Source organism: Lolium rigidum, chromosome 4 (genome assembly GCF_022539505.1).
Source record: "Lolium rigidum isolate FL_2022 chromosome 4, APGP_CSIRO_Lrig_0.1, whole genome shotgun sequence".
NCBI lineage: Eukaryota > Viridiplantae > Streptophyta > Magnoliopsida > Poales > Poaceae > Lolium > Lolium rigidum.
In genome coordinates this window covers 96,405,921-96,426,437 of record NC_061511.1, presented here as the reverse complement: position 1 = coordinate 96,426,437, position 20,517 = coordinate 96,405,921, and the positions used below count along the sequence as shown (strand labels likewise).

The following is a 20,517-nucleotide window of genomic DNA, read 5'->3' as shown; positions in this document are numbered from 1 at the left end:
CTTTGCTGACTCATAGAGAGCCTTTTGGATCATATTGGTTCCCTCTTGGAGTACTAGAATCCGGTCCCAAAGCTCTTTTTCTGAGTCAATGTCATTGACTTGGTCAAGGAGCTTGCGGCTGATGCCACTTCTAATCTTGTCACATGCAGAGGCATTGAGTTGATGGTTGTAGAATTCGGTGGAGGTCAACCCAATGGGGTCTTGAGGCTTCCGGTATCCATCAACGATGATCTCCCACATCTCCACACTGCAGCTGCGAATATGAGACTCCATAGAGGATTTCCAAAATGAAAAATGAGTTCCATCAAAATGGGGAATATTCCCACTATGGTTTATATGAGGCATGGGTGAAGTGTTTTCGGGATAGTCATGATTGACTTCATGGAAAGTTTCCAGAAGGACAGAATCCCCACTAGAAGTCCCACTCGTTAGGTTTTTAAGCATGGCACTCATTTGTGCCATTTGGCTTTGGACTTCATCCTCCTTTTTCTTTTTCTCAGCCTCATATGCTAAGAATCTGGATTTCATCTCCTTAACCGAAAGTTTAGAATCTACGTCCAGACCCTCGAATACTTTATCCATCTCACTCTTAAGGCTGTAAGACCCTTAAAAAGAGTCCAAGCTCTGATACCAATTGAAAGTTTAGAGATGGTAAACCTAGAGGGGGGGGGGTGAATAGGTTTATACAGATTTCAATTCTTTCTTTGCAATATAAAGGTGAGCCTAATGCAAACTAGGTGAGGCACCCTAGATGATGATACAAGGAATCGAGCACGAAGGATCTCACAAGCAGATATATCACAAGTAGAGATCGGTTAGGAATAACTGATAGCACGCGGAGACGGAGGTTTATTCCCGTGTTCCCTTTCTTTGCAAGAAGGTACGTCACGTTTGGAGAGGTGGGGGTCCCACGAAGGATTCTCCAACGCCATGAAGGCTCACCTTCTTCTCCAGAGCCTATCCCACAAAAGAATAGCTCACTCACTTGTGGTAGACTTTGAGGCAGCCTCCAAACCTTCACAATCTTATCAGGAGCAAATCCACAGCCCGGATGCTTCCGAACTTCTTTTGCCCACCTAGGGTTTCCAAGGAACCCTAGAGAGCAAGTATCTCGATGAATACAAGGGGAACAAGATTTGGCTCGATAGAACTATAGATCAAGACCTCCTCTATCTTTTTCCCGGAGGGATTCGAGTTTGGGTGGAGGAGGAGGGAGATCTGAGGCTTTTGGTGGTTCTATCTATGGAGTATGAGAGAGAGAGCTCAAGAACAGTTTGTAGTATAGTGCCTAAGTGTTCTAAGCTAGGTGAAGGGGTATTTATATGGTCCCTCGAAATCCAACCGTTGTGACTTGTCCAACTCAGCAAACAGTCGAGGGAGCCGGTCAACCGGACCTGGGGCCGGGCCATCCGCTCCACAGGCCGGCGCCGCCGGGACACAGGCCGGACCATCCGGTCTGAACCGGACCGTGTGCCAGGTCAGCATCGGGCAGGGTTGAGGATGCTTCTGGACTGCGCCCAGTTGGCTCCGGCGCCACGGCCGGTCCAACCGGACCACAGACCGGCCAGAGGCAGAAATGCCATTCTTCATTTTTGTCGAAGTGGGGGGGGGGGGGGGTCTCCCTTTACCTTCTTGTTCCATTGATCCACCATTATGCATGTTTGGCTAATACATGAGAATAATCTTATAGACATGTATTAATCCGAATACTCTAGCAACAGTGTCATTGTTACCAAAATAATGGATAAGGGTAAAATACCCTTACATACCCTACTGCATAAGTTTATTTTACTAAATGTGTGTCTTAATCTAGGATCAGGTACATAGTCACTGCTCTGCATGCTATTAGTGTTCAGCCCCTAATGAGGTATGCAATGCAAGCTTCACTTCTGAATGTTTATACACCATTGTAATTTAAAATAGGAGCATATTTCACTCTTGAACGCACTGCTCCCTCCATGGCGCGTCATGTCGAGGCACCAGTCTTGCTAGTTTGACTTAAGACACGTTCAAGCTACATCTATTTAAGGACGAAGGAAGTACGATACACGCTAAGAAACCCCAGTTGCAAAAGGCCTTACATGCAAACATTTTGGCTTTTCCTAATTAAACGGTTTTGTCTTTCCTAATTAATCGGCACAACTAACGATAGAAAATAAGGAATTTGGAGCTATTTTCCCACCTATCAGCGCTTGCCTTGGTCACAGAGTCTCACTGAGTTAGCCCGATAAACCGGTATGGAGTGAGTACCAAGATTAGCGTAGCGGTGAAAAATGCTATACTCTTTTTTCGATAACGAGTGTTTTACTGAAGTTAAAAGTTAGCATCGGGATGATACAATTCAAAAGAACTCGCACCTGACATCTGCATAGACATGTAACAGATAGCCACATAACACAAAATAAAACCCAAAGCATGGCACAATGCAAGTATATGGAAAACTCATAAAACGCTAGCGACAGAGGGACAATCTATAGACTATGTTGACATCCATGTTGGACAAAAATTATCCTCCTATTATCATGTAACACGTCGGTAAATGTTCTCCAGATTCTTTGGAGATGATCACAAAGGGAGCAAATATGTACACGGTAAATAACATGTAAAGGAGAACAATTCTAACATTAAAAATCAAATTATTACTAAATAGTCAAAACGACCATGTTACATCAATCAAATTATTACTATATGGCCAAATTCTATATTTGAATCTATTCTACGCAGTCGGTTGATACATATATTTGCAACAATATATTGATGGAAAATTATACCCCTCTGACAAATGCAGTGTATATAATTTTTTAAGAAGTCAAAAGATCTAATGTTGTATCATATGTGTAGATACCAAATCAATGCCATTTGATTCATCATGATGTATATTTTTATATGGTATAGATTTGTTATTTTAGATACATATGATATTTTCGACAAATTGTTTCTTTTGCATTATTTAACTTTAAAAAAATTATATGCACTAGGTTGTGGCAAACAGGGAGCACTTATCTCTTCCGTTGATCTAGTATACTAGTATACTAGTCCTTGTCCTGGTGACGTATGACTCTGTACGTCAAACCGAATAATTCAAACCTAACAATGACTGGACCTTAGAAGGAGGTTGACCGAAGAGCTGGAAATAAAAGGAAGGCAAGTCAAAGCTTCTAGATGAAGAAGAGACCAGCAAGAAGAAAATAAATGATGAAAAATGGTAAACATTTGGTTTACGTCGATCTTCTACAATGAATAGCAACCTTTGTTACCCATCTTGTAGATTTGGACTCGCTGTGTGGACTAGACCACACTAGGGAATTGAAGTTTCAGAGTTGATGCCTGACTTGAAAATTCTAAAAACTGTTTAAAAATAGATGTCTCAACATTATTTAGATACTGATGTATCTCTAATTAAAATAAATCTAGATTCATACATATGTAGATAAAAGTAATATACCTGTTTTTAAACGGAGAGAACAATATTATTGTCTTTTACTGGAAACCCTAAACCCTCATATCATTTCGATAGATCGAAACATTTCTCAGTTATAGCCTAATCAAATTTCAGTGGGAACACAATTTCAACGATTTTTTTGAGAGCAAACACGTATTTCATTAGTAGAAAAACAAATTAGATGAGTAAACAAACGTGAAAGCTACCAGATAGAACATGAGAAAACAGTTGTCCTGAAAACTTTGCATATTTTTTTCTTCTAAAGGACAGTAAAATACAAAACTATTCCTAGGGTTTCATGCACTCGCCGAAGCCAACAGCCACAGCCAAACTCCAACGCCGCCTAGACACACGTTGGAAGGGACGTCGAGCCTCCACCATTACCTGATCCAAAAGAGCACCATCACCAACGAGGCTTTGTGAGTCGATAAATAGGCCTGCTGCAACCAGCGATCGATGTGGCACGTCGATTGGGGAATGTCCCCATGCTATTTTGGACCAAGATCCACCGCATCCCATCGATGAAATCGATGGAAGAACGACAAACCCACCACCTCCGAACCAGCATCCTTGCTCTAGACCATCCACCTCGCCCGCCCCCAGCGGCGTCGTGGACAACAACAAACGCCAGCGACACGTCGAGAAACAAATCTCACCAGATCTGAAGAACAGCAAGAAGACCAAGCCAATGACTGACCTAAAGGATCGACATGCACATGTTGCCAACAACTCCGAGACATCGCCATAAAAGTCGCCACCGATGTGGGAGTGGATTTTATGGCAGATTTATTTGCTCGGGTGTCGCTCCTACCACCCAACAACGTACTACAGCAGACAAATCTTAACTACATAACGGAGGAACGAGGTCCCCTCCCCCTTATGTTGCCGGAGTGGCAAGCGGAGAGAAAGGAGCCCAACGCTCACGTTGGTGAAGATGGGATCTAGCCGCCGCCGCCTGGGAAAGAGGAGCAGGGCAAAACGAAAACGGCTGGCTGCTGGTCGCTGGCTGTTTTCATTTCAACGATGTGGTACTTTGGTACTCTGCAGGCTAAACGCCGGTCAGAGGTCGGGTTAAGTGCGAGTGTGCGACCATCAACTCCACAATGCGACTATTCTCCGGCTTGGCGGCTTCCCTCCAATGCGAGTACTAGTCTCCGGCTTCCCTCCAATTCCCAAAACCACCCAGGCGTAAAGCCCCCAAAGCTCACGCCTTGCACGCGGCGGCACCTGATGGCGGCCGCCTCCGGCGACCTGGAGGGTCGGTTGATGTCTGCGGTGAAGGCCTCCGCGGCGCGCGGCGAGCCCCCACTTCTCCAGGCCGCTGAGGCCGCGCGCTGCGCCCGCGAGGCCTCCGCCACCTGCGGAGGGGCCAGAGGCAGCCTCGCCGCGGCGCTGGTGTCGAATCTATGTTTCGCGTACAACACGGGGGCGATGTGGAAGCTGCTGGACCAGGCCATGGCCTCCCGCCTCGTCTCCCCACTGCACACCCTCGCCCTCCTCACCTCAAGGTCCCTACTCCCAACCGATTCGCATTTCTCTCTCGTTTCAGTCAAATCAATTCGGCCTGCTGGGGGATTGCAAGTTGGGATTTTGATAGCCATGTTCCTTTTCGGGGATAATTACTCTGCAGGGTGGTGCCGAACCGGCGGGCGCAGCCGGAAGCGTACCGGCTCTATCTGGAGCTGCTCGGGCGGTATGCGCTTGTGCCCGAGTACTCGGAGAGCGCAGAGACAAAGGCCATGTAAGCTTCGCCTTGCTTGCTCTTGAGACCGATATACATGCAATTTGTTTCGCGTTGGTTTGCTGTATTCTGGATGGCTACGGTTTTCCCAAAGTGCTATGTACAGTTTTCTAATCTTCTTCTTTCTCTGTTGCTTGTTTTCTCTTTGCGTCTTCTTGAAGCTTTCTTTTCAATACGAATGACAATTACTTTGGTATGTGTTCGAGAAAAAGAAGTGCCCAAAGTACACGCCTGCTGACTTCAGAACAGGTCAATGCCTGCTGGGCTGCTGATATCTTTGGTGTGCTCCTGCAGCTGCTGACGTTGACACTATTTGTCTGGCGTGGTTGGTCCGGACGTGAGAGCGATTACTTGCTCTGTATGTGTCTTTAGATTTGTGTTGATGGGTAGAATGGTCGGATTAACATGATATGGAATTCCCGGTATTAATCTTGAACGATAAATGGCACTCCTTTCATTTCATATACTGTGGTTTGAACATATCCGAGTGTAATTAAGTGAACCTCCCATGGCCATATCATATCATTGGGCTGTATTCAAGGAAAAACTCCTCACTGAAAATGACTTCTGCATTTTTTTCTTCTGTAATTTTAATTTGGAAACTGTGGCCCATGCCGATCTCTACTTTGAGTGTGACTTACCACATCGTGAGATATACCAATCTTGTTATGTTTGGGTCTTTGGGAAGTATGCTGAATATGGAGACTTTGATCTTTCTTACTTCATATGAACACATATTTTCACAAGAATTTTAGAATAAATTGTGAACGTAAAAAACAATGTTTAATATTTTTTGACATCTCTACTGTATCATTTTGGTTACTCTAGTTCAATCATGTATAGTTGATACCATGCTTTATAGTATTAATTAGTGAGCTAGAATTATTAGAAAATTTTGTAACTATTTGATTTTGTAGCTCCCAAATGCAGGCTTTTACTTGCTAAATGAGAAGCCTCTTAGCCACAAAAGGCCTACTTATCTTTACTTCTTATATGAAACAAAACCCCACGATTGCAATTATGATGGCCTATCTCTTCATGTAAGCCATCCACATCATCAGTTTTTAAGGCTGTTGATTTGATCTTATCTACAACTCTAATTAATTTACAGGAAACATCAGTAAATTATTATTATTAGAAGGGCAGACCTGGCGCAGTGGTAGAGTATCTGCACTTGCGTCCTGGAGGTCCTGGTGTTTGAATCAGCCTCCTTACATTATAAAAGGCAAGGGAAAAGCTGCCTAGAAATAGCCCTCCTAGACCCCACAATGTGTGGGAGCTTTCAGCACTGGGTATACCCTTTATCAATAAAGTATTATTAAATTAAATATAGCCTCTCCACTACCGTGATCAATTGAATTTTTCATATTCCTATTACACAACTTACTGTTTCATGCGTCTTATAGCCTTTCACAATGTTAAGGAAATCGGTAATCGTTAACTGCTCGGCCGGCTTGGGAGTAGCGATTAATCGGAATTCGGACGATTAACTGATTTAATCGGTCGGCTATTAATCGGTGCAACCTACACAAATTAGCACTTAAAACAATTTATATAATAAAAATAATAGTATATGAGCCTCTATATGTCTCTCCCTACTTCTCTAAAGCCTAAAATCCTAGAAAAACTTGTACGCTTCTTCTCCATGACCTAATCTTTAAGGTAAGGAGCGAATCAGGATCCACTAGACGAAGCCGCGTTCCTTCCTTCCACTTCTTCTCCTCTCACCTCTGAAGTTTATATTCTCCCACCACCTACCTAGGGTACGACCCCTCTTAAATCTCAACCACCTAACCTATTGAAGGCGTCCTCCAATTCCTACACGAGCTCCTCATGGTGATCGAGCTCCTATAATCTGAGGTCCAGAAAACTATGAGTAACTGGTCTGGGAGGGCAAGAAACTATTTGGCAAAAGTGGAAATGAAGCTACTGGAGGCTACAATCAAGCGGGAGCTTCGCAAAATCTACTTTATTGGGGAGGGGTAGCGCCTGTATTAGCGATATGCATTGAAAATATTGTAACTTTTTGACCAAGTGTGGTAGTTAATCGGGAAAATACCTAGTAATCGGACTTTCTGACTGATTAATCGGGCTAAAAGATTAACACAAGAGATTAATGGTAATCGACACGGTCAAGCCCCTAGTAGCGATTAATCGGCCTAGTAATCGTTGAATCGGCCTAGTTTTTGAACAGTGGCCTTTCATTTACAAAATAAAGTTCATAAAGAAATTCCCGCTGCAATGTTCGGGGTATCCCTCTAGTATGTGGTAATTACTAAGTATTAGGGCAAATAAACCTCAATTGATAGTTCTTACCTATTTTGATATGCAAATAACAAGGTTAAAACAACCATATCAACTTATTAATTTGCATGTAGCATATGGTAAATACATGCCGTCAGGTCTTCGTAATCTATATTGGCTGGTGCAGCTAATTTTCTAAATTGTGCTATTTGCTTATAACATGACCAGGGCTATCCACTACTCTCTTCCCAAAAAAGTGGACTATCTGATGTTCTAAATTCAAAGCGAATAAGAGCATCTCCAGCCGTTGGCGCTTCCCACGGCCAAATCCGGCGCTATTTAGCGCCGGATTGGATGAAATTTTCGACCGGGCAGCGCCGAAGTTCCAGCCGTCTCCCCGGTAGACGCCCGGTGTTCAGCGTTTTTCAGAAATAAACGTCCCTGGCTGCCAAATATCAAGCACAGTTCGGCTAATTTGACCAATTTTGCCAACATTTGGCTTATTTTTTCAAATAAACGTTACAGTTCACCAAAACAAGCAAATAAATTGACAAGTTTTCAAACAAATCAAATGGAAACTAGTTGGCGTTGCCTTGAAGCATCCATATGTGCTCCACTAGATCATCCTGCAACTGTTGATGCATCGTGGAGTCTCGAATCTCCTGACGCATAGGATGAACGCAGCCCACGATGCCGGCCCCTGGTGATTAGGCTGTGCAAGAGGACCCTCTCTGTCATATGGTGCAGCTTGTTCGCTCAGAGGAACCGGATACTTTCGCTCATTCTCGATAATCATGTTGTGTAAGCACACACAACAGTTCATCACCTCCCACATCTGATCTTTGGACCAAGTCAAAGCGGGGAACCAGACTACATCAAATCTCTGCTGGAGGACACCAAATGCACATTCGACATCCTTTCGGCAACCTTCTTGTTCCTTGACAAACTCCAGCTCCTTCGGGAGGACGGGGCTTGAGATAGTCTTCACAAATGTTGCCCACTTTGGATAGATACCGTCTGCAAGATAGTATCCCTTGTTGTACTTCCGGCCATTGATCACAAAATTAACCGGGGGAGCATGACCCTCAACAAGCTTGGAGAAGATCGGCAAGCACTGCAAGACGTTGATGTCGTTGTTTGATCCCGGCATACCAAAGGAGTGCCAAATCCAGGGATCATGGGTAGCCACTGCCTCAAGTATCACAGTGCAGCCTTTTTTGTGACTCTTGTACGTTCCCTGCCAGGCAAATGGACAGTTCTTCCATTTCCAATACATGCAGTCAATGCTTCCAAGCATCCCTGGAAATCCTCGAGCTTCATTGACAGCAAGAATCTTAGCAGTGTCTTTGACAGTGGGTGATCTCAAGTAGATGTCCCCGAACATGGCTATCACCGCCCCGCAGAACCGGTAGAAACAATCAAGGGCGGTGGACTCCGCCATCCGAAGATAGTCACCAGCAGAATCACCAGGAGCTCCATATGGCAGCATCCGCATAGCAACCGTGCACTTTTGGAGGGCGGAAAACCCTGCCATGCCGGTGCAATCCAACTTGCATCTGAAATAGGAGTCACACAATTCTCAGGAAGAGCTTTCGGCTCATCCTGAAACGGCGTCTAAAAACAGCCTCACCGTGCAATGGGTCGTCGGCGAAGTAGTCGGCGTAGAGCATGCAATAGCCCTCCATTCGCTGCCTCGACTTGCACTTCCGGCGACCTGGTGCCGACCCACCAAGGCGACCGATGGCAGACTCGGCTACAAGCTGGACAGGCAAGCTTGTCAGCATGTGCTCCTCGTCTTGGGCGGCGGCTGCCATTTCTTCTTCAAAAAGCTCGGCGAACTTCTGCTCCTCCTCCTCGTCGGAGTCCATGTCCGGCCAGGCAATTGGACGAACACATGCCGGGCGTGTCGACGAGGCGCGACGCGAGGGAGTTGCCCGACGACGGAATATAGGCAGAGGGCACAATGGAATATAGGCTGCTGGGTGGAGGGACGACGGAGTTCAGGCAACCGGCCGGTGGATTGGCGAGGGGTGGTGCCGACGGCGACAGAGCAACGAGAGGGGAGGGGGGATTTGCGTCGACAAAGTGGTGGGTTCGTGTGTTCTCTCGCCGACAGAGCGGGCCCGTCCCCGCTTTTCTCTCGTCCGGAGTCCCCGAGCGCACCCCGGGGGGCCGGGGATGGCCTGGGCTGTCCGGATGGATTAAAGGCCAAATCCGGGGGAAAACGAGGAGCCGGGGGCGCGGCTGGGCCGAATAACACCGTCTGGATGTAAAAAACGGCTGCCGGGGGCCTCGTCGGGGAGACGGCTGGAGATGCTCTAAAAGCTTATTTTAGTTGTTTTATGTAGTTATTAATTTTTTTAGATAGGCGCATAATGTTCTAAAATACTGCTAACTATTATTCGTCATTGGTGTTGCAGGATAGCCAAATCTACTGATGATGCTATGCAGCTTTCACATAGATATGGATTTCAGCAAATGGATTTTGGACATACTGTTATTCTTTTTGTTTTGAGTATTATCAACATATTGACTGATTCTATTTTGGAAGATTCGGGCTTTCCAAGTATCTATAATAAGGAGCATGAAAATATGCATGCGATTGAAGTGAACAAGCACAGGGCTTTAGATGGCAAGGGGAGTCTGCATGACAAAAGAGATGGGCAGCGTGAATACCTAAGGCGAAACAATACACTTATGGCTCTAGAAGTTGTCGAGAAGATCACTGCTAACAAAAATGCCCAAGTTTTTCTTCGGCTTGTCTATCTTAACACGTATGCTTATCTTTTTTTATTGTCTTGTAGATTCTACTGAGTAGAAGCCTGTTTAAGTCCAACTGCAAACTCCCTACCTAAAATTTCTATTTCACATATTCATATTGATTCATTTATGTTTTATTTAGAATTTGTGGACCCGATGTCTAAACAACCCTTGGGATAGCATTTGATGTTCTTTTATCATGACATTAGATACTTTATATGCCAAATCCTTTTTATGAAGTTGACCAAATCTTGTAAATTGTGCTACATCGTTTTCATATCCATTAAGTTTCAGCTAGCCTGATGTCAGTACTAAAGCTGCTGCTTCTTTCACATACTTTTTTTTCAAATAAGAAATGGTTTTACTGTCATCACATAGCAATTGCTTCATCAGAAATGAAAATCTATACTATGTTTCTAAAGTTTTCGAATGTAAAAAATGTATTATTAGCTTGTGACGCATAGTTTCTTTTAATTTTGACAAAGGAAAATAGTATTTTCTAATTCACTTGTAATATTTTTGCAAGGTATCATTTTTAAGGTTTCAAATTGTTTGGAACACATTGTCCCCTGTTGCTGAATTGATATATAAATTGTTTCATGTATTTGCATTTTATGCTGATGGAAAACATTGTTTCATTGTTGGATGTGCTAAGGTAGACCTGAAAACTTCAAAAGTTTGCTTCAGAGACTTCAGCTTACAGGTGCCCTTAAGTCAAACAATGTTGCATCTGGAAATACTCTGCTGGATAACTTGATGACACATATACAGAAGGTTAGAAGCACAGGATATCAATTAGGCAGGAGTAGACTATTGAGAGTTCTTATTGGTACACAGCCCTCCAGCTCAGCTGCATGCAATATGTTTGGAACTGGAAAGGGCTCTTGTTGGATTCCTTTTGACCTATTTATGGAGAACGTGATGGATGGTAAATATCTGCATGCCATATCCTCGATCGAAGCTCTGACAGGTGCTTGAATATCTGCAATAACATTGATAATCTGTTCTTGCATTTATGTCTATAGAACCATCATACAACCTTTCCTAGACTTGCAATATTTGGTTGTGCAGAACTGGCCAAGATGCTCAAAGCACTTAATCGGGCAACCTGGCAAGAGACCTTTCAAGCTCTATGGGTTTCAGCTTTGCGGCTTGTACAGAGAGTTGAGATAACTTTTATTTACATATTTTACTTTAAAAAAAGAGAAGGCTAGTGCATTTGCTTTAATACAAAATTTTCATATGCTTACTAGGACCCAGGTACTCTGGAAGGACCATTTCCTCATCTTGATTCTCGTCTATGCATGTTGTTAGCTATTGTTCCTTTGGCTATTGCTCCCATTTTGAAGGAAGACGCTGACTGTCTTGAACGGGGAGTGGCCTGCGCTAGAAGAGAAGAATTAGTGTCCTCTCTTCATGTTCTGGGGCAATTTTTTGGTCTTCTTTCAACCCCTCCAGCAGCTTTACATGCAGCAAACAGTGCAGCCACGAAAGCAGCGGTTGCTGTATATAGTTTGGAAGCTGGGAGTGAGAACATTCACAGTTTGAGAGATAGTTTCTCTATTAAAGCAGGTTATTGTAACATATATTTCTACATTTAGTATCATTTTCTTATGCAGTTTCTTCGTAGTAAACATTGAAACTGATCTCGTAATTATGCTCCAAATTGCAGTGGGGAATATGCAACATCTTATTGTGGAAGCCTGTGTAGCTAGAAATTTAGTTGATACATCGGTTTATTTCTTTCCCGGCTATGTTGTTCCCATTAAAGACTTCTCTCCTGTCCATCAATCTCCTTGGCGAGCTTTGATGGAAGGGTCTCCACTTATGGGCCTCAAGGATGTCCTTATTGTTATACCTGCTTCGAGGTGACAAATCATAGCTCTCTATTACTTTAAATACAATTTAGCATGTATATTTTTGGATTATGCTCGTTCACTAGCATGACTGATGGTAATATTGCTGTTCTGTTATCTTAGTTTGTCAGAATTGGAGAAACTGCATTCTTTTGCAGTAAGTGGGTCACAAGAGGAAAAGTTGGCAGCTTCTAAGATTCTATGTGGTGCATCCTTTCTTCGTGGGTGGAACGTTCAGGTATGATTCTATTCTAAATGAATATATTGTAGCAGCCAGAAAGACTGTACCTTGTTCAGTTTGAAAAAAGATGTATCCTATATACTACTCTTACATCTATTCACTGTGCCACCATTTGCTCACTAGGAACATGTTGTCCGAATGGTGCTTAAGCTGCTGTCAACATTGATTTCCCTAGATTCTGGATCGGATAGCTACTATACTCATCACATGCCTATGCTACATGCTCTCTTATGTGGGATTTCTTCCCTTGACACTGTTCATATCCTCTCAATGTATGGCTTGGTAAGAGTTCTCATGACGCTGATGGCCTCTGTTCAGTTTGAGAATTATGTTTAACATTAAGAGCGATTTTTGATATACTGGATTGCGTCTGATGTATACATGTGTGCAATTTGTGGACACAGTTTTTTATAGACAGGCACAGATACCAAACACCTTTGACCTAAGAACATTTTGATTTCAGGTACCGGAATTAGCTGCTATTTTGATGCCTATATGTGAAATATTTGGATCCTTACCTGAATCTGATCATAAGAGTTGTAGTTTCGAAGATGTTTCTGTGTACTCAGTATTCTCAAGTGCTTTCCTGTCCCTTCTTCGCTTGTGGAAATTTCATAGGCCCCCTATCGAGAATGCTCTATCTAGATATGGAGTCTCTGTTTGGGAGCTCAATTTAGAGTACCTCTTGCTCTTACGTAATAGTCGTCTTGCTTTGGAAAATTTATCTATTGGTTGTATGGCGAGCATGCTTCAGTTTGATCCATTATTTCAAAAACCGGTGTATATTGATTCGTTTCCAAAGCTAAGGGCTTGGTATTCCCAGAATCAGGCTTGCATAGCCTCTACTATTTCTAGTGCTTACGAGAGGAAAAGCATCCCCCAACTTGCAAACAAGATACTGAGAATTGTATGCCGTAAAATGACAAAAGTTGACAACCTGTCTGTCAGTCCACAAGCAACGTCAAATTCAAGTATGAGTGGCTCGCCTGTCAGTATACAAGAAGATGGCTGCGAAGGCCCGCCTGTTACTGCATGGGAAATTCTGGAAGCTGTTCCTTTTGTACTTGAGACTGTCTTAACTGCATGTGCACATGGGGGGCTTTCTTCTCGTGATTTGATTACAGGTTATATTCGTTCTATTATTACAAGTATCCAGCTTATATCTAATGATAAGTTTATTTCAAGATTTTTTTTCCATTAAATACTGTTCAGTGTGCCAATAACTTTTTACTAATCTGGACAGCTTATAAATGCCTCCAAATTGGAGAATTAACTCTTCTGTCCCTATATAGTCCCACATATTTGCCTTGGTAGAAACTTGAATGAATTTCATAAGAAAATAAAAAATAGAATCTTGTCTTTTTCTTTTCTTTTAATCTCGGCATTTCAACTTGGCAGACTAGTCATTGCATTAGTCCCATAATTTAAATTTAAATTACTCATATATCCTAAAGACCTATTATTAGTGTAAATTAAATTTTAAAATACAATGCTATGAATATTCATGTAAAATCCTGAATTCTGGATTATCAAACAATAAACACATATAGGTTGGCATTAAGCTTTTCTCTTTGTGTGTCCACACAGGAAACCATTTTAGTTAGTTGATACTCTCGTATGATCGTTTGACTAGTACATAGTTCTAAGATAGAATATAAAGATTCTGAAATTTGTATCGATCTTGACTACACTTAAACTTTGGATAAGGGGATGACATAATCTCCTGATGGTGGTCTTGCAATGTAAGATGGTATTGTAAGCTGGTTTTGTCACGCTAGAGCATACTAAAGTATGTTTGGATGATTAGTCACTTAGTCATAAAGAACAAAATCTTGGTTGGATGAGAGAAGAAAGATTGCAGAGTGTGATGTTATAGATCTTATTTTTTATTTGTTCAGCTATGCCTAGCTGGGTGATGTGTATAGAATATTTCGCAATCATGGCAAAACTTGGCCATCTGAACAGTCTATGTGGCAAAACTACCTTTGTAACCAGGACTTGTGGGTTAAGTGCCTCCAATTCCAAAAGTTCAGTGGCTAAGATGTATGGTTCTATAGTTCAGGGGGTTAAGTAGGATTTGCTCACCAGGTGTAGGGGTTATATGGACCTTTAATATTTTTAAATGGTTGTTGATTTATATTATGCTTTTGTAGAAGTATAATTCATTTCCCCAGGTTTTTTTTTGAGGATGTACGCATGCATTACTTGTAATCATAAACATAAGAATACAGAGTTGGTACGCATACAAGCAATAGAACACAAGGAGGATACAAACGCCCATAGGCAAACTGCCATCTCCGCAACTACCAAGCACACACGTCCTTCGCCGTCACCGGAGAAGAAGAGCACCAGCAGTTGTTCCATTCTTTGACGCTGAAGAAACCCCTAGCAATAAGGTGTTAACGAGCCGCGATAGCCACTAGCCCCGTAAGACTAGATCTAGCCCAATAAGGAACATCGGCCGGAGGAGCCCTCCTAGCCTCTTCAATGGTGGATCCGGTGCCAGCGCCACCCCGCCCTTCAGACGGACGGATCCCCCACCGTCTTCCGCAAACACGCAATAGTCAAGACCGCCGCACTCCAAGAGCATCCCATGCCAGCCACCATGCCACGATGCAGCGTCAGATCGAAGCCACTCCAACAGCTTGGACTCCACTAGCCTCTCGTGGGCACCAGCAACACCTCCGGCGAGCAGGGGCATGGACTGGGAGACCATTATTCCTAAAAACATCATCAGCATTTGCCCCACCATGATGCTGAGAGATGAACCTCAAAAACCTAGGACTAAAACACACAGGAACGAGGACCAGACCTCCCCTCCCCCTCGCGACGCCATGACGGCAATCAGAAGGGAAGGGGAGTGACGGAAAACGCCGGCGCGCAACTGGAACATGAACCTCCAGGAGCGGTTGTTTCTCGAAACACGCTGTTCCCGTGTTGGGGAGAGTTGTTGTGGTGTTTCTCATTTCCCCAGTTTCAGTTATCTGCAAACGATATTTGTTGATAAATTAAAAACTGCAAAAGGTTATTATTTATTATACTTAATCCCTGCATATTTGCTATCACATTCACATACCATCGCTGATGATTGCAGGTCTGAGAGATCTTGTGGATTTCTTGCCTGCTTCAATTGCTGCTATTGTCAGCTTCTTTTCAGCAGAAATTACCCGTGGCCTATGGAAGCCAGTTATGTTGAACGGTACTGACTGGCCAAGTCCAGCGGCAACTCTTATGGAAGTTGAGTCTGACATAAAGGAAGTTCTTGCATCGGCTGGTGTTCATATCAACATCTCTCCACAGCCACGTATGCTCTCTATCTATCTCTTATGCAGATGGCTCTGTTCTGTTTGCTACATACAGACTACTTTGTTTCAGTTTTTTCACCTCTGATGTCTATTGACCTTTTGCATATAAAACTTGTTAGATACTCCCAACCAACTATCCCAAAAGATTGATCTGATAGCAAGTGGAGATATAATATACTCCCTCTCTCCTGAATTAGATGTCACAGAATTTTTTAGATTTTTAAATGTAAACAAACATATGATTCTTAAATGATATTAAATTTTACGTGGACTTTTCTAGGAAATGCACATTGGAGACCCATGTACTCATAGGTTTATGCCTAATCCTGGCTGTGCTTTCGTACAAATACACAGTACAACACTTGTAACAAAGGATTAGGTGATATTAGACCTAACCCTCCCGTCCTCCTCCCGAGCCGCCCCCGCGTGGCGGCAGGGGGGGACTCTACCCCGCCGTCGCCGTCGCTGCCTCCCCCCTCTCCCCCTCCCCTCCCTCGCCGCCGCCAGGGGGCGCGGTTTGGCAAAGGCCGGCCAGCGGCGGCGGGGATTCTTCGTCATCTCGCGCGAGGAGGTCGGGTGTGGGTCGTCTTCCTCGGGCCGGAGCGCGGCCCTTTCGTCGGGGACCTCGATGGCGGCGCCTGGCCTTGGCTCGGTGACGGCATGATGGATGATGAGGTGGAGGAGTGCCCCGGCGGCGGAGGGAGGGGTGGGGCAGGCTGCAAGGGAAACCTTAGGTCCCCTTCTCCTCGCCTCTAGGTGGACGTTGGTGGAGGGCTGGCTTTCGGCTGCGGCGGTGCCCAGGCATGTGCGGTGTCTTCGGACTGCGCGATTTGATTGGTGTCTCCGGTGGCAACCATGGCCAATCTGGGATGGTCGCCGGCGTGGGGGCCCGATCTGAATAAAAGCGGCGGTCCTAGGGTCTCTCTTGGACGAAGATGAAGACCTGCCGGAGGCCTGCCCTTCATGATCTGGCCGGAGTGTTGAGTTCCGGAAGGCGCCGCCGGCGAATGTAACAGTGCTTCTATTGCATGGAGTTTGCTGGATCGGTGGTATTCGGTCGTGCGCGCCCATGCTTTTATTCCGACCGTTTGGTTTTGGAGGGTGCTGCGCGAAGCTTTTTTCTGTGCTGATCCATGGTGAAGTCAGAAGAAGAGAATATCATGTAGGCCGGATTGGAGGACTAGCTAATGAAGGTTCAAGTCTTTGCGCTGTTGAGGGGCTTGCTTGGTGTTCCGGACTTTGCAACAGTGGTATGAAAGTGGGGGCGGCAGCACATGTGAAGTTCGGAGTCTTACCTTTCAGGGTGAAAACCCAAGGTCTGGCCTTAACTGGTTGTGGCTGGCAATGTTCTTTGTTAAATGCATTGTTTTAAGAGCAGAGACTATCTTCAGGGTGAAAACCTAAGATCTTTGATCCGGCGACGACGGCGCTGGTGCACTGTTCCCTTCTTGGAGGCGTTGTTTTTGAAGAGTCTGAATTTCAGGTGTTGTCTTGGTGGTGGATGTATTACTGTTGCTAGGGCTGGGATACTGTAGCGGGACTTTTATTTCTTAGTTTTCTTTTTTTCTTTTTTTTTGGCTGTGTACATCTAATGTTATTAGGACATTGCGTTGTTGCAGAGGCTGGGTGTAATTGGTATCTTATGATATTAATATATTCCCTTTATCGAAAAAAACAAAGGATTAGGTATATATATTAGTTATCTTACTATCCTCTTCAGTGATGTACTTTTGCTCCTAAATGTCAAGTGAGCGGTATACCTTCAGGAGTAAGGCAGCAGCAATCATCTTAATTTAAGGCCTTTGATCATTAAAATTCATCTCTAATATAAATAACATTATTGGAGAACATCTGAAGCTCTTTGAACGTAACCCTCATATCATGGAATTGCTAATGATCAATATATACCCCCTTCAGGACCGGTTATGCCAATGCTTCCATTACCAGTCGCAGCTCTTATCAGCTTATCTATAACGGTTACGATGGAGGAAATTAATCACCTGCAAGGAATCATTAGCCACGGAGTGGAAATTTCTGCTACATCAAGTTCATGGCCTAGCATGTCAGTTGTAGGGGCACTGTGGTCACAGAAAGTTCGACGGTGGCATGACTATATTATCCTCACATGTTCTGAATCCCCTTTTACCCGAGATAACAATGCAGTGGGTCAACTTATCAGGAGTTGCTTCTCATCTTTTCTTGGGCCATTGGTTAATGGACGGTCTTGCTTTCTAGCGAACAGAGGAGTCACTAGTCTGATGGGGCAGACTCCTGGTCAAAGAGGTTCCCGGCGTTCTTTGTCACCCGGATGCCTTTACATGCGATCTTGTGGGATGTTTATGGACAAAAACTTCGTATGTGAAGAGATCTTCAAGGTTGTCATGGAGAGAGCCCGTGCATTAGCAAATGAATGTGGTTGTGATAGAGCTTCTCGTCTGATGTCAGGTCGAATGCCACTGTCTTCTGCATCATCCTCAATAGAGCAGATAGCATTACTTGCAGCAACTATGCTTTGTCATGCTGGTGGGGTGAAGTTGATCCATCTCCTGTACAGTCAGATTGTACCGACTTTGCTTCTTTCAGCAGGAGATACGAAACTGGGTTCTGCAGGGCCACTTTGCAGCATGTTTGAAGGATTTGCTTTGGCATTTGTTCTCATCTTGTCTGGGGCCAGCATCTGGGGAATTGGAGTAGACTCCCCAGATTACATCTCAGTGCACACAACAAAGAGGCGACAAGCTGTAGGCAGGCACTTGGAGTTTATGGCCAAGGTAATTGAGGGTAACATGGATCTTGGTTGTGGTCAGGCCACATGGAGGACATATGTTCTCTGTTTCGTGGGTTTGCTTGTCGACTTTGTGCCAACGTGGATCCCTGAAGTGCAGCTCGAGACGCTGCAGAAATTGGCCTCGGGGCTACAGAAATGGAACGAGCATGATCTTGCACTTTCTCTCCTGGAGCGAGGGGGCCCAAAGGCCGTAACTATAGTGGTTGAGTCCATGCTATGATATGCAGGGACGGAGCCAGGAAAAATATTTGGAGGGGGGCCAATAGAACACAAGATTACTTGGAGGGCGCTGCACATGCAATATTTACAAATTTTAGGGACCAATGTACATGTATTTTAGGTGTTCTTTCAGAAAATTTTGCAGCATAGGGGGCCATGGGCCTAGCTGGCACCCCTAGCTCCGTCCCTGATGATATGCTGCTTCCTTCTCAACGCCTCAACTGGTACTGTAGTTTGCAACGCTCGGTTACCTGACATGCAGTCATTCATTGGGTGAACATGCCCTCTGTAGTCTGTAGGTTGCTTGTTCATAGGCAGTCAATCAGATAAGTCTACACTACCGAAAAGATAGGCCAGTTCTTCCTCTGCCTGTGTATATAGTTCGTGGAATGATTGGAAGTCATAGTATAAAGATTGAATCTCCCCGTTTGTCTTGCTCGTCAATTTGTAAGCCCACTATTCTTTACAGAACAGGGTGTGGTTCACGCTTTCACAGAAACACCTCGTCCTTCATAGCTGACACGATAGCACTCAGATACCTCATAGAATGGGTAAATACAGGAGCCCCGCAATAACAACATCCCCTCGAGAATCCATAGAATGTTTATGACTTTATGTGCTCCTAAAATTTTATTGTTACTTGAATTTTTACATGGTAGAAAAATTGTATCCGCACTACCAACTTTAGAAGTTAAACACTTTAGTCCCAAGATATCTGTGTGGCTGCTGCAACTATTTACGGAAGTAATGAATCTGTTTTCCATCTTTTTTTGTCCCCTCTTCTCTTCTTTCCGTTCCACCTTCATCTGATGACTGGCCTCCTGGTGCTCGCCCTCGGGTTGGATCAGAACATCATGGAGCGAGATTGGGTGACTTGGACTTGCCGTCTTGTGCTGGCACGGTGCACTGCGACCGTGTCTGAACTTCGGCTTACTGATATCCTCTCGAACGCGAAAATGATCATCGGCGTGACTGGGACAACAAGTTCAAGAACTAGCAACTTGTTAGCTCCTGCTAACTTTTAACCACTTGTTTGTTCTTGACTACGACCGGTGTTATAAACACGACAAGCAAATAACGAAGAACGATAAAAGAAAATGCAGTGGAGACATAAGATTTAACGTGGAAAATCCTTCCAAAACAGAAGAGGAGAAAACCACGGGCACCAGTCAATAAATACTTTACTATAACGACGAGTGTTTACAAACACGATGGGTTATCTTATAATCTGATAAACCCTAACCGGTAGTTATAAGATGTATATATAGACGGTGTCATCGATCCGTACCGCGGGGAGCTGCCGCCCCCCGCACCCCCATTCGTAGGCGTCCCTGCAGGCACGGCATATGGGCTAAATCCAGACTCCGCTATGCTTCGACCCAAACCTACCAGCGATGGGCTGGGCTCGCTCCGCTCGTCAGAAATTAGCTCTTTTAGTACATGAATTTGGATCACAACATAATAATCGGTACACTTCAATGTTCAATTATTGTCTGCGGAGTGGCCTCTAGGGCTCTCACTGTCGATAATCTCCCCGCCCGGGGAACCTGAAATCGACCAAGTCTACCAGTGGCTGAACTAGTGTTCGACTGTCACTTCATATGCTGTATTAGATACAAAATCTCCATGGAAAATGCTACCCATGCGTCTCTCTCTCCCGCTATGTTTGGTCGCATCCGCATCGAGACTTCTTCTTGCTATGATTCCAAGTTCTTCTCTAGATCTTATGTAGTATCTCTTTTAGCTCGCGTAACAGTTACGCCCGAGCTGTAAGAGCATCTCCGGCGTCCCCAATAGCAATCTTGATAGCGATTTGCGGGCCGGCAGCGAAAATGGACTCGCACCCCAAACGGCGCCGACGATTTTTCAAGTCCAATAGAAGCGCCGGCAACCCCGTGCCGTCCCTTCGCCAAGGGCGCGA

At 44.4% G+C, this 20,517-nt stretch overlaps 1 protein-coding gene across 2 annotated transcripts; it reads left to right on the top strand.

Moving 5' to 3' along the window:
• The first annotated feature begins 4,567 nt into the window (after nucleotides 1-4,567).
• Nucleotides 4,568-18,940, top strand: LOC124649795 (mediator of RNA polymerase II transcription subunit 33A-like). Of its 2 annotated transcripts, XM_047189364.1 has the most exons (12): nucleotides 4,568-4,950; nucleotides 5,073-5,183; nucleotides 9,848-10,201; nucleotides 10,847-11,157; nucleotides 11,259-11,350; nucleotides 11,441-11,759; nucleotides 11,860-12,055; nucleotides 12,167-12,281; nucleotides 12,408-12,566; nucleotides 12,748-13,408; nucleotides 15,379-15,588; nucleotides 17,507-18,940. In XM_047189364.1, exons 1-12 carry the CDS (start codon nucleotides 4,673-4,675, stop codon nucleotides 18,595-18,597), a joined length of 3,897 nt encoding a protein of 1,298 aa, XP_047045320.1. In that variant the 5' UTR covers nucleotides 4,568-4,672; the 3' UTR covers nucleotides 18,598-18,940. The 2 variants fall into 2 exon arrangements, with proteins under 2 accessions (XP_047045320.1, XP_047045321.1); XM_047189365.1 differs by lacking the exons at nucleotides 4,568-4,950; nucleotides 5,073-5,183 and having other exon boundaries at nucleotides 10,060-10,201; nucleotides 10,843-11,157.
• Nucleotides 18,941-20,517: the final 1,577 nt, after the last annotated feature.